This window comes from Cricetulus griseus, chromosome 7, assembly GCF_003668045.3.
Source record: "Cricetulus griseus strain 17A/GY chromosome 7, alternate assembly CriGri-PICRH-1.0, whole genome shotgun sequence".
NCBI classification, from domain to species: domain Eukaryota; kingdom Metazoa; phylum Chordata; class Mammalia; order Rodentia; family Cricetidae; genus Cricetulus; species Cricetulus griseus.
The window spans coordinates 65,968,133-65,981,272 of NC_048600.1; the positions used below are offsets into that span (position 1 = coordinate 65,968,133).

At 39.3% G+C, this 13,140-nt stretch overlaps 1 protein-coding gene across 1 annotated transcript in view; it reads right to left on the reverse strand.

Moving 5' to 3' along the window:
- Positions 1-165: 165 nt before the first annotated feature.
- Sec24a (SEC24 homolog A, COPII coat complex component) overlaps positions 166-13,140 on the reverse strand; it is a 64,739-nt gene continuing 51,764 nt past the window's right edge. Inside the window, exons 18-23 of the mRNA XM_027427592.2 lie at positions 10,616-10,791; positions 10,025-10,162; positions 6,959-7,063; positions 6,648-6,740; positions 4,733-4,836; positions 166-3,183 (exon numbers count right to left, since the gene is read on the reverse strand). Of these exons, the coding sequence (XP_027283393.1) occupies positions 3,069-3,183; positions 4,733-4,836; positions 6,648-6,740; positions 6,959-7,063; positions 10,025-10,162; positions 10,616-10,791 (731 nt within the window). The 3' untranslated portion in view covers positions 166-3,068. The remainder of the gene's footprint in view (positions 3,184-4,732; positions 4,837-6,647; positions 6,741-6,958; positions 7,064-10,024; positions 10,163-10,615; positions 10,792-13,140) is intronic.

Sequence of the window (13,140 nt, forward strand, 5' to 3'; positions counted from 1 at the left end):
TTCTATACTTAGGAGGTAGAGGCAGGAGGATCAGAAGTTAAAGGTTTTATCCTTGACTGCATTGTGAGTCAGAGGCAAGTCCAGGTTTTATGAGAGCCTATCCCCCAAAACAAAACCTTGTGGAGGCTGAGACCACCAATCTGGACTATAAATAACCAGCCACTGTTTATAAGCTCTTTTAATTAACTTTATTGGATAGCCAGATTCATAAGTTAGCACAGATCAAACGATTGTTTGCATGGGTTACAAATGACTTTTTTAAAAAACAGGAATAAAACAGTGAAAATTACAATCTGTAAAAAGGAAGACAAATCTTGTTTCTTAACATTTCAGAGAAGCGAGACTGAACACAACACACTGAAGATCAATACTTATTTTTGATTCAAGAACAAGGACTTAATGTTACAATATTATACACTACTTTACAAAATTAAATTTTCTATGTAAGGATTGTGTTTCTAATAATTAAAACTGTGAAATCACATTTGGTGGTCCCCTAGATAACAGCTGTTATGCATCTCTGATTATGTTTAAATTTTTTATTCTAATTATTGCAAAACAGTCTATTAGACTCAATACATTACATTAAATTAAAATATATGCAAGCTAAAATAAATTGTACTGCTTGAGTGAATATTAGTATGTCAGACTTAGAGAAACATTATTTTAAAAATTCTAGAAATTAGAAAAATAGAGTACTTTTTATGGTAGAACTGCCATGCTCAGACTTATATATCAAGATTGCCCTTGTCTGTTACTTTAGTAGTTGTAGATCTGTAGAAAATTCAAGGATCTTTCATAATTTACAACTACAATAAAAAAAATATGGCATAGTGTAAATATTAGTTGCTTTACATCAGAAAGTAATATAGGATGATAGGATGGGTAGTGTCTTACTGCCAAAACAAAACAAAAAACTAAAAAACACATTCAATATTGCAAAAAAATAATTATATCAATATTCCAGAAAGGTTCATTCTCTTATCCGAAGAATGAAAATCATGAACCCTAAATAGTTATGTTTTTAAGATTGTTATAAAATTACTCTGGATTGCACATTACAGAATATCTAAAATAAAATTTAAAAGTAAATTTGTGAAACATACTAACCAAGCAGGTGCTAGCTAATAAGGGTCAGACTCACTCACTCAGGGAAGGTCTGAGGCACAAGGAAGGTTTCCCTAGGAGTGCAACATTTCTCTCTGAAGATTCCTTACTATGAAGAAAGAGCCTACAAATGCCAACATTTCAAATCACATCAAGAAGAAAACTTTAATTCATTTAAAGGAACATCAGTACATAATGCTTATTTCTTAAAGAGAGGGCAAATTATATAAATTAAATTGGTTATAGTTGAAAAGTGCTTCTCAATAAATGAAGCAGCTTTCAAGAGAAATTGGGTTCAGGGTACTATGTGTAAATTTGAAACAAACTAATTTTTCAATTGTCTTTTTTGAGACAAAGTCTGGCTGATCTGGCACTTGCTATGTAGCCAAGGCTAGCAATTCTCCAGCATTGGCCTCTTAAATATCAGGTTAGGGGCATGTACCATCATGTCTGTCATGGGATTAAAAGAGAAAAACCTTAACACTGTTATTCTTGTGAAGCACAGTTTATTCTGCAGCAGCTGTTTTACAAACAGTAGTTGTATACTCCAGGGACCTGCTGCTTCCCTTCCCAGGAGTTAAAGTCAGCCCATGTGGGTGTAAACCTGAAAGTTACTATTTCATTGGTGATCACTTGAGACCGAGATTGTAAACACATTTCTAACCTATGAAAACAAAAAAACAAAAAAAATCTCTTCATTATTACACACAAACGTCAATGAAGAAGTTCATACAAGACAAGATGAACCTGTGAAAACTGATCCAAACTCTTAAAAACACATCACAGCACTTTAAATACATATGGATAATTTACCTATTTGTAAACAAAAGCCTTCTGATAGTTTGACTGTAATAGTCCTCTAACTGAATCAAAACAAGCAGTCTGTAGAGCATGTTCAGAAATCAAGTTTCTCTTACAACTTTAACAGGATGGATTTGTACAATTTTAAAATTGACCACCTCGAACAGCAGCATTCATACTTTAGCAGGTTTTAACATCCCAGAATATGTGAGTGCTTCCAATTTAATTATTAAACTACTTAGAGAAATGGTGATGTACTCTGAGATAGCATTTACAGAACCTTTATCTTTTTCACTCCCATTTTACCAAAATGTCACTTTTAACTGTTTATCGGTCACAGCAGAAATGTACCAACAAAAACCCACTCAGAGACTCAAGATAACCCTAATTTCCCAGCTCCTATTATCATTGCCAGTCCTGATATATTTTCTAAGACAGCTCTAAGTCTATTCATGGCAGAATAAAACAGCAGAAAACCACTTAATTACAGTTTTCACCTCAAATTAAAGTGACTTTGTTCAAGTAGAGAGAATACTGACAGACTTTAAAGCTTGACAATTATATTCTTCCCAAGCAAGGCCAGAGCTAGTTTACTCCAGTTTTTGTTAACATGATCCTTTTCCTTCCTTAGGAAAGAAGGGTTGGGGTGGGGCCAAAAAAAATTATATATATATATATATAAAGGGAATGGATTGTAGCTTTTCTATAGTCCATTGACTTTAATTTTCCAATTTTAAAAAAGATCATTATTGATACATTTGAAACTTCTCTGCAACACTTAGTTTTGTGAGGTTTTTAAATGTAGCAGCCAAAAACTCAGGGAAAAAAATGAGAACTAGAAATGCAGAACACAGAAGTCTTTATTTTATAAAATGTACTCTGCCTCTGTGATATTGTCTAATCTCAATCTGTAACAACTCAAATATAGTTGGCAGCAAAGGGGGAAAAAAAGGCTCCCGATTGTAAAGACCTCTACTTTGATTTGAAAATACAGTATTTTGGAGTTCACACCTGACTCTGCTGTGGTCCTTTATTTGCTATAGTTGTTGAAATCACAGTGAAACATCTTAATTATCACATTTGCTCACAATCTGAAGGAGGAAAGGAAGGACTGCATTCTCAGGAACTCTGCCTGTGATTCCTCAGCAGCCCAGCTCTGTTCACTTGTTCACTTGCTGCTGTATGTGCAGGAGGAATTCATAATACGACAGTGCGGATTCCGTTCTGTCTTCTACCAAGTTCTGAAGGAAGGCTGCTTTCATCGGACTCTCCTCCCTTAGAGACAAAAGGCAACAATGTTCATGTACTTTAAATACAGAAGAATAAACTATGATTTACTGTGGTAATTAAAATAAATTTGACCATATAAATAGCTCCGCCTAGGGGCTGGAAAGAAGGCTCAGTGGTTTAGAGCACTTATTGCTCTTACAGAGGAACTACGTTCATTTGGCTTCTATATGGTGGATCTAAGTCCAGTTCTAGAGGATCTAATGCCCTCCATCTGACTTCCAAGGGCATCAGGTATGCACATGTTACACATACATATACTTGCAGGCAAAACACTTATGTTGTGGAATACTATTTTAACTAGGCAAAGATATGTTACATTTGTTTATGCTGCATAAGGATGTGTGTTTAATACGTAAAGATATGTTGCATCTGTTTCATCTTGCAGGCCTATGGCACCTGGTTGATCTAATAAAAAGCTGAACAGTCAATAGCTAGGCAGGATGGATGGATGGACGGAGGCATGCCTGGGGCAAGAAGTCAGGCAGGCAATGAGATATAGAGAAAGTAGGAAAAGGTAAAAAGCCCTGAGGCATGAGGTAGATAAAGAGAAAAAGGTTAAGTTAAAAGAGCTAGCCAGAAATGAGCATAAGCTAGGCTGAGCATTCAAAACTAGTAGTAAGTCTCCGTGTCATGATTTGGGAGCTGGATGAGTGGCAGACAAAAGAAAAGGTCTGATACACACCTATACACATAAAAAAATGAATTTAAAAACAAAACAAAAGCCATGTCTAGAGTTTTTTTCTGAGAACACTTGCCTGATATTTAGGAAAATTTTAATTCAGAGATAGGGGAAACTACTGATATTTTTGCAGCAAGCTTATTCAAAGATTAGTAATTCTTTTACTTTTTCTTGTTTTTTTCAAGACAGTTTCTCTGGGTAGCTCTAACTGTTCTGGAACTTGCGTTTTAGACTAGGCTGTGCTCAAATTGAGACAGATATCTGCCTGTCTCTGCCTCCTGAGTGCTGAGATTAAAGGTGTGTGCTACCACCACCCAGCTATATTCTTTTATATTTTTGAGACAGGGTCTCAAAACCAAAAGAAAAAAAGTTGGGTAGTGGTGGTGCATGAATTTAATACCAGCACTTAGGAAGCAGAGGCAGGGGGATCTCTGTGAGTCTGAGGCCAGCCTGGTCTACAAAGCGAGTGCCAGAACAGTCAGGGCTATATAGAGAAACCCTGTCTCAGAGAGAGAGAGAGAGAGAGAGAGAGAGAGAGAGAGAGAGAGAGAGAGAGAGAGAGAGAGTTTCTCATGTAGTCCAGGCTGGCTTTGGACTCATTCTAGCTGAAGATGAACTTACAGTGATGCTCCTGCTTCCACCTTTGGAGTGCAGGGATCACAAGCATGAGTCACCATGCACTGTTTTATATTGTGCTGGGGACTGAACCCAAAATATGCTACATAAGTTTCTACCAACTAATCTGCATCCCCTGACCCTATTATGTTCTTTTAAAAGGCTTAATTACAAATTAGGTATACATACTAAACATGTCCTTGTAAGGCCAGACACTGACACATTAAAAATCTGACTTACCTGATTACATAGAGTACTGGGAAAAATGGCCTCTGTTCTCTAAGCCATGAGATGAAAGCTACTGTTCTGGCAGATTCTGGTGTATCAAGTTCTGGAAGGTCTGTCTGTTAAACAAAACTCCAATTAGTGCTATTATGTACTGAGTAGGCTGAAGCACTCTTCAGATTTTAACAATCAGCTAATGATTTTGTCGAACCATTGAGTGAATATTTTAGGCTCTGAAGTAATTTTGTCTCTGTTGCAAATACTCACTTTGCCATTGCTACCCTGAAGTAAGTGAATGGATATGTTGTGTTGCAATAAAATCTTAATTACAAAACAGGTGGCAGGGTCTTGGGCGTAGTTTGTACTGTTTTGATCTAGGAAAACCTCCCAGCTCTTCACTTCATAATGAAATTTAAAATCAACCAACTCATCAAGGTGGTTATTACTAATAGAACAGTTTTCTTATTTCATTACTTAAAATGCCTATTCATCCAGTCCAGTAGTGTTGCTCAAGAATTGAAAGCTAATATACTAACTATAATCTTGACATCTAAGTCTTTCTAAATATATGAATTCTGAGGACCGAGAGATGGCTCAGTGGGTAAAGGCACTTGCTACCAAGCCTGATGACGTGAGTTTGATCTCTGGGACCTACTTGGTAAACAGAAAGAACCAATTCCCCAAAATTGTCCTCTGACTCCACACTTTTTTGTTGTTGATTTATCTACTCTGTTTGCATGTATCCCTGCAGGCCAGAGGAGAGCACCAGATCTCATTATAGATGGTTGTGAGTCATCATGTGGTTGCTGGAAATTGAACTCAGAACCTCTGGAAGACCTGCTAGTGTTTTTAACCACTGGGCCATCTCTCTAGTCCCCTGGAGAGTGACTCCACACTTGAGCCTTGACATTCATACCCCCAACTCCAATGAAGAAACAGATAAACTAAAAATTAAAAAATAAATGCATGAGGGGCTGGAGAAATGGCTCAGTGGTTAATAGCACTGGCTGGCCTGGCCTCTGCTTCCCGAATGCTGGAAGGTGTGCACCACCACACCCAGCCACAAGACCTATCTCAAAAACAAAACCAAAGAAATGAAATGCGTGTACACACACACACACACACACACACACACACACACACACACCATGCTATTCCATTCTCAGAAGGAGAGGTAGGATGAACTTGTATGTCAGGTTAGCTTGGGCTACACAGCAGCAGGTCCTGTCAAAAAACTGAGGGAAGCAGTTAGAGATAACTCAGCTCAAGAGCATGTACTGCTCTTGCAGAGGACCTGGGTTCAATTTCCATCACACACATGGTGCTTACAACCAACTATAAGTCCAGTTCCAGGGGATCCAACACCCTGTTCTAACTTCTACAGGCACCAGGCTTGAATGTGGTAGCATATTTACATGCAAGCAAAACATTCTCACATAAAATAAAAACATCTCTGAGGCTAACCAAAATACCATTATAAGACAAGATGGGATAGGTATGGTGGCTCAAGAGTGGTTCTCTGTGAGTTTGAGGCCAATGTGGTCTACATAGTAAGTTCTACGCTAGCCAGGGCTACAAAGTGAGACCCTGTCTGAAAACAAAACAAAACAAAAAACCAAAAACCCAAACTCAAACCCAACCAAACAAAAAAGCCAAGATGAGCCTGGCACAGTGGTGTGTGGTTGTGGTCCTATCTGTTAGAGAAGCTGAGGCAGAAGGATCCCTTAGAGTCCTTGGACCACAGCACCCAAACCAAACCATAAAATGAGCACTGACAGTTGGAAGAGAGAAAGGTATTATCTGTGAGGACATATTTACTCTTCAGGAGAAACTTGGAGTATTAATTTCTGATTTGGAAATGGAGTTCATGTTTTTGTCTTACTTAAAATATCCCTTAAATCCCCTGTGATTATTAACATAAAAAGCTTACCATCATCTGTGGAATTGATGCATAGTTTTGAACTCCCAGAACTTGGCTGAGAAAATTCTGTGCACAATTTTTTCCAACCCAAAGCATCAGTACCTGCAAACAGGAACACACTGTTCTGAGAGGCAGCCTAATAGTGAGTGTGACACATTTACCACCGGTTATGTTTTAAAAAGTCAAAAGGATAAGCATGCTTAATGAGACTGTACAGAGAACTACTGCACACTGAAACAGGAGGAAGGCCAACACCATCATACAGATTAAAGAAAGGCAGCTGAAGCCAAGTGCTCATCAGGCTGCGTAAATCCACTCACAGAGCCTGCATCCATGAGGAAAGCTCCATCCCTGCTCAACTTTTCCACCGAGAGCTGAAGAATGGGGGGCTGAGGTATGGTTCTGTCATTGATGTTGAGAGCTCCCTGGAGAAGGAAGCAGAGTGAAGTTTTTAGAAACAGGTGGTACACAGACATGATATACATACATATATTTGCATATGTACATGTATATGGCACGAGTTCACATGTGCCTAGGTACATGGTCATGTATGTGTGCACCTGTGCACCAGCTCAAAACTGATGTGTGTCTCTTTTACTTTTTCAAGTCAGTCTTTTTGCTTAACCTGGAGCTCACCAATCCCAGACAATCTAGCTAGCCAACTTGTTCCAGAGATCTGCTGCCTGTCTTCAGAGTGATGGAATTACAAGTGGTTGTCATGTTTGCTTGTTGCTTTTTTATGCCTGCCTTACATTTTATGTGAGTTCTGAAGTCTGGTCCTCATGCTTCCACAATAAGCACTTAATCTGTTGAGCCAAATCCCCAGCCTCAGTGCTTTTTTGGAGAAAGAGGCTGGCCTCAAACTTATGTTGCTGAAGAGATCTTCTTAAACTTCTGCCCACTCCTCTTAAATTTTGAAATTACTGGTATGTGGTATCATGGCTAGCTCTCTAGAGCTACAGTTAAATGAATTTGACTTCTAAGAGCTTAGAACTTAATTAGGCAAACCAATTATCCATAGTAAAGATGGAGTAATATATATATTAAACAAAGCCACTGTGACTCTAATAATTGAAATCAAATTCTGGTCATATTTAATTTATTTCTTGTGTGTGTAGGTAGAAGTAGATGGCAGGTGTCTTTTCTGTTATTCTCCTTCTTATTCTTTAAGACAAGCTCTCAATGAATCCAAAGCTTGTTGACTCAGTCATCTGAGTTCCAGGGATCCACCTGCCTCTGGTTCCCAGTCCTGGGGAACTAACTCAATTCCTCATGCTTATGCAGCAAGCACTTTACCAACAAACCATCTCTCCAGCCCATTCTCATCTTTTGTTGTTGTTTTCATAGTTTATTTTTATTTTATGTGCATTAGTGCTTTGCCTGCATGTATGTGTGAAGGTGTCAGAAACTCTGGTACTGGAGTTACAGACGGGTGTGAGCTGCCATGTGGGAGCTGGGAATTGAACCCAGGTCCTCTGGAAGAGCAGCCAGTGCACTTAAGTTGTTGAGTCATCTCTCCAGTCCCTCCTTTTTCGTTTTGTTTTGTTTTGTTTTGACCAGATCTTTAGATACAAGGTAGTTGCCAGCAACTTATGTAGCTAAAGATAACCTTGAACTTCTTTTCTGATCCTCCTGCCTCCACATCCCAATTGCTGGGACTGCAGGTATGAACCATTACACTGGGTTTATACAGTGCTGAAGAGGGAACCAGGCTTCTCGAATGCTAGGCAAGAGTTCTACCAACAGAGTACATCCTCAGCTCCAATTGTTTGGTTTCGAGATAGGGTCTCCTGTTAGCTAGGCAACCCTAGAACTCCCCTTATACCTGAGGCTGGCCTTCAATTCCTAATCCACCTTGCAAGTGCTGGGATTACAGACATGTGCCACCAAGCTTGGCTTTTTTTGTTTTTTGTTTTTCGTTTTTTTGAGACAGGGTTTCTCTGTGGTTGTGGAGGCTGTCCTGGAACTAGCTCTTGTAGACCAGGCTGGTCTGGAACTCACAGAGATACACCTGCCTCTGCCTCCAGAGTGCTGGGATTAAAGGAGTGTGCCACCACCACCCGGCCCAAGCTTGGCTTTTTAACTATTATTTTAAAAAATGAATTCAATGAATATAACATATAGTGAACAGATAAGTGACATTAATGAAATACAAACCAAATCTAGAATTTAGTTATCAGTAATATACTAATTTTTCCTTCCTTCCTTCCTTCCTTCCTTCCTTCCTTCCTTCCTTCCTTCCTTCCTTCCTTCCTTCCTGAGATAAGGTCTCTTCTATGAAGCTTTGACTGTCCTGGATCTTGGCATGCAGACCAGACTGGCTTTGGACTCAGAGATCTGCCTGCTTCTGCCTCTGGGTGCTGGGATTAAATGTGTGTACCTCTATTCCCAGCAATTTTGTTTTCTTGAATTTTACAAATACAATATAGTTTTGTATTTACTTTTAAATCTTTTGGATTTTCTTTTCTGAGACAGGGCTGTTTCAAACTTATGTGTTCCAGTGATCCTCTTACTTTAGCCTCCCAAATTCATTGGAACTATAGGCATAAAGCAATTAGCTATAACCCAGCCAACTGGAAAATTAAACATTCGAGGAGAGTGGCTAGGGTATGTAAGATTCTGTGCTGACTAACTTATGTCAACTTGGTACAGCCCAGACATTTGAGAAGAGGGAACCTTAACTGAGAAAATACCCCCACCAGATATGGGACATTTCTCTCAATCAGTTGAGTGATGTGAGAATATCCCAATTGTGGGTGGTAGTCTTGGGGAGCGTAAGAAAGCAGGCTGAAGCTGGGTGGGGTTGGTGTTGCACGCCTTTAATCCCAGCACTCGGGAGGCAGAGGCAGGCAGATCTCTGTGAATTCAAGACCAGCCTGGTCAATAAGAGCTAGTTCCAGGACAGCCTCCAAAGCCACAGAGAAACCCTGTCTTGAAAAACAAACAAACAAACAACAACAAAAAAAAGCAAGCAAGCAAGCTGAGCAAAATCCATCAGGAACAAGCAAGCCAGTAAACAGCACCCCTCCCTGGTCTTCCTATCAGTTCTTGTCCTAACTTCTCTGCATGATGAACTACCAACTATAAGCTGAAATAAACCCTTTCCTTGCCAAGTTGCCTTTGGTCATTGAGTTTTAGCATAGCAATAGAGAATGAGACACTTTCTATAGTATATTCATAAATCTCAAATTAGAGAAAGAGAGAATGTGTCTTAGAAAACTTAAAGTCACCACTTCTAGGAACTTCCCTGAAAATCAAGGTTTTTGTGCATTTACCTAGAAAAAAACAAAGAATTAACAAACTCTTATTTCTGGACTGAATATAATTAAGTATAATTAAGCAAAACAATTTTCAGAAAAAGACACAGAACAGGGAGATGACCTTACCTCATCTGAGAGGTTGTCAACTCTATACAGACTGGGATGTGTGGTGAGCATAAGGTGAACCAACGGCTGGTTTTTCACTTGACACATGGCAAAAATTCGCTCATCTAGACGTGCATTTGTCCCAGTCTGGAAAGACTTCTGTAACAAAAGAAAAACCATGCCCCCCAATATTAAAAAAAGGACAGAATTTTGTAAATGTCAGCTGCTATAATATCTTCAGGTAGAATTAGCAAATTTATCATAAATTGTCCCTTGAAAATACCTTTTTCTAAGCTTCTGGTATGAGTGAGAACATGCAATACATGTGTGGCTTATTATACCAACAATACAATTTCTAGCTCTTTCTTTGGAAAGCTAGTTATCATTTAAATTTGTGGTCACATTACTGAATCCTTGATGAGTGAGTTATCTCTTATATGTGAGGCAATTGCATTAAATTATTCATAAATTTCTTTGGCTATAAATCCCTTCAATACTTCAATAACAGAGTTCCTATTCTCAGAAAATTTAACTGCTTTAAAGCTACTTATACAATATTTAGAACTTCACAGAATAAAAGGCTTTTAAACATTTTTACTATGCTTTTCTTACCTGTTTAAGGAGAGCCAACACAAAGAGTGGGAAAAGCCTCAAAGAGAAAGGAACCATGAGTCCCGGCTGCTGGCTACTCAGAACTGAAGATCGGTATGCCGAGAGAGAGTCAATGACGGCATTCACCAAAGCATCCCGGGCATCACTCAGGCTGGCAGTCACTGACCTATCGACAGCTAGTGAGGTGAGAGTAGGGACAAAAAAGAAACAAGGCAGAAGTTTGGTGATTCTAGTAGAAAGGGCAGAATAGAACACAGACAGGCAGATGCAGACACAGACACACAGACACTCAGACACTCAGACACACAGACACAGACAGACAGACAGACAGACAGACAGACAGACACACACACACACACACACACACACACAGTCAGAGGATGGTTTGCAGGAGTCGATTCTTTTTCCATCATGTGAATTCAGGTATTGAACTCAGGTAGTCAGGCTAGTTGGCAAGCCATCTTGCTAGCCCAATGAATACCACACACCCACCACCCAAGCACCCTTCCAAGACAGTGTTTCTCTGTGTAACAGTCCTGGTTGTCCTGGAACTCAATTTGTAGATCAGGCAGGCCTTGAACTCACAGAGATCTGCCTGCCTCTCCCTCCCTGTGCTGGGATTAAATGCATGCACCACCATGCCCAATTAATTTTTTTCACAGCAGATTTTAAACAAGGTTATGAACATATGTTTGAAAGTGACATATGTTTATGTTTTTGTTTTTTGTTTTTTCTTTGAACAGGATTTCTCTGTAGCTTTGGAGGCTGTCCTGGAACTCACTTTGTAGACCAGGCTGGCCTCAAAGTCACAGAGATCTGCCTGTCTCTTCGAGTTCTGGGACTAAAGGTATGCAACACCACTGCCTGATACAAAAGGATTTTGAAGTTGGAACAAGTAAAAGTTAATACAAACACACACATAACAAACCCAAGGTGTTTCTGGGAATGTTCAGCCTTGTTGTGCTGCAGTGAATTTGCTACAGTAGCCTCTATTCTGAACACACAGCTGAACCTGAGACCTCTTGGCTCAGATAAGATGCTTTGTGTAATGGATGGCAGTGTTGTACATGCTCTTATAAGACACAATGGTTTGTCAGGTGTTGGTGGCACACACCTTTAATCCCAGCACTAGGGAAGCAGAGGCAGAGGCAGAGGTGGATCTCTGTGAGTTGGAAGCCAGCCTGGTCTACAGAGCGAGTTCCAGGACAGGCTCCAAAAACAATACAGAGAAACACTGTCTCAAGCCCCCCGCCCCCCCCCAAAAGACACAATGGTTTAATTAGGAAAAATGTACATTCAATACTTTTCTGTCCTGACAGCATATAAGTAGCTTTGGACTGTATACATTAGAATGTTTCATTTTTCCCCTCTGTGACAGTTCTTTTTCTTTTAAAGATTTATAATTTATTTTGTATACAGTGTTCTGTCTGCATGTATGCCAGAGAGGGCACCAGATCTCAATGCAGACAGTTTTGAGCCACCATGTGGTTGCTGGGGATTGAACTGAGGATCTTTGGAAGAGTATCTTTGGAACCATCTCTCCAGCCCCAAATGTTTCATTTTTATAGTTTTGGTGAGCTTAGCCTTTAATGGCTGAGCTATCCCTCCAGTCCATGTTTCATTTTTAAAACTGTTGTTTGAGTTGCTGAGTTGAGTTTCATAAAAAGTTGTTAAATGAATTAATCTTCAGATCAGGACAGAATAATGGCTGTAAACATATTTTGGCTATTTTGTGTTATGTATTTATATGAGGCAGTTCTCTCAGCATTGATGATAATAAAACCAAAATATATAACAACTATAAGAAGTGCTGAACATACTCTATACCCTAGATATCCATGAAAAAATAAAGCACACCCATCTCATTAATATGCAATTTGCTTTTGTAGATGGTAAATGGAGAAACTATGAATATGCCAAAATTTGTTTTAAAGTTTCTTTATGATTCACCATCAATAAAAACATGATCTGTATAGGTATATCCCTATCCTACACCTGTACACCTAAGGCTGCATGAAATATTCTTGGGTGCAAGGGCTCAGCTGTTAAGGGTGCAGATGTTTAAGCCCTGCTTCACAGTTCACTGCCATCTGTTGTCTAACGCAGAACTAATAAAGCTTTATTAGCAACAGTTCCAACAAGTGTTCATACTAAACATTTCTATAAGAAATGTTGTTTAAGGGGCTTGGGAGGTGGCTCCACAGTTAGGGGCACTTACTGCTTTTGCAAAGGACGTAGGTTCAGTTCCCAGCACTAACATGGCAGCTTATAACCACCCTTAACTATAGATCTAGGGGCTCTAATATTCTCTTCTGGCCTTCTCAGATACCAGTCATACAAGTATACACAGACATACATGTAGGCAAAACACCCATACACATAAAGTAAAAATAAAAATATTTTTTAAATCTTAAAGAAGGTGGTAATGGCCCAACACCTTTAATCCTAGTACTCATTAGGCAGAGGCAGGAGGATCTCTGTGAGTTCGAGACCAGCCTGGTCTACAAGAGCTAGTTCCAGGACAG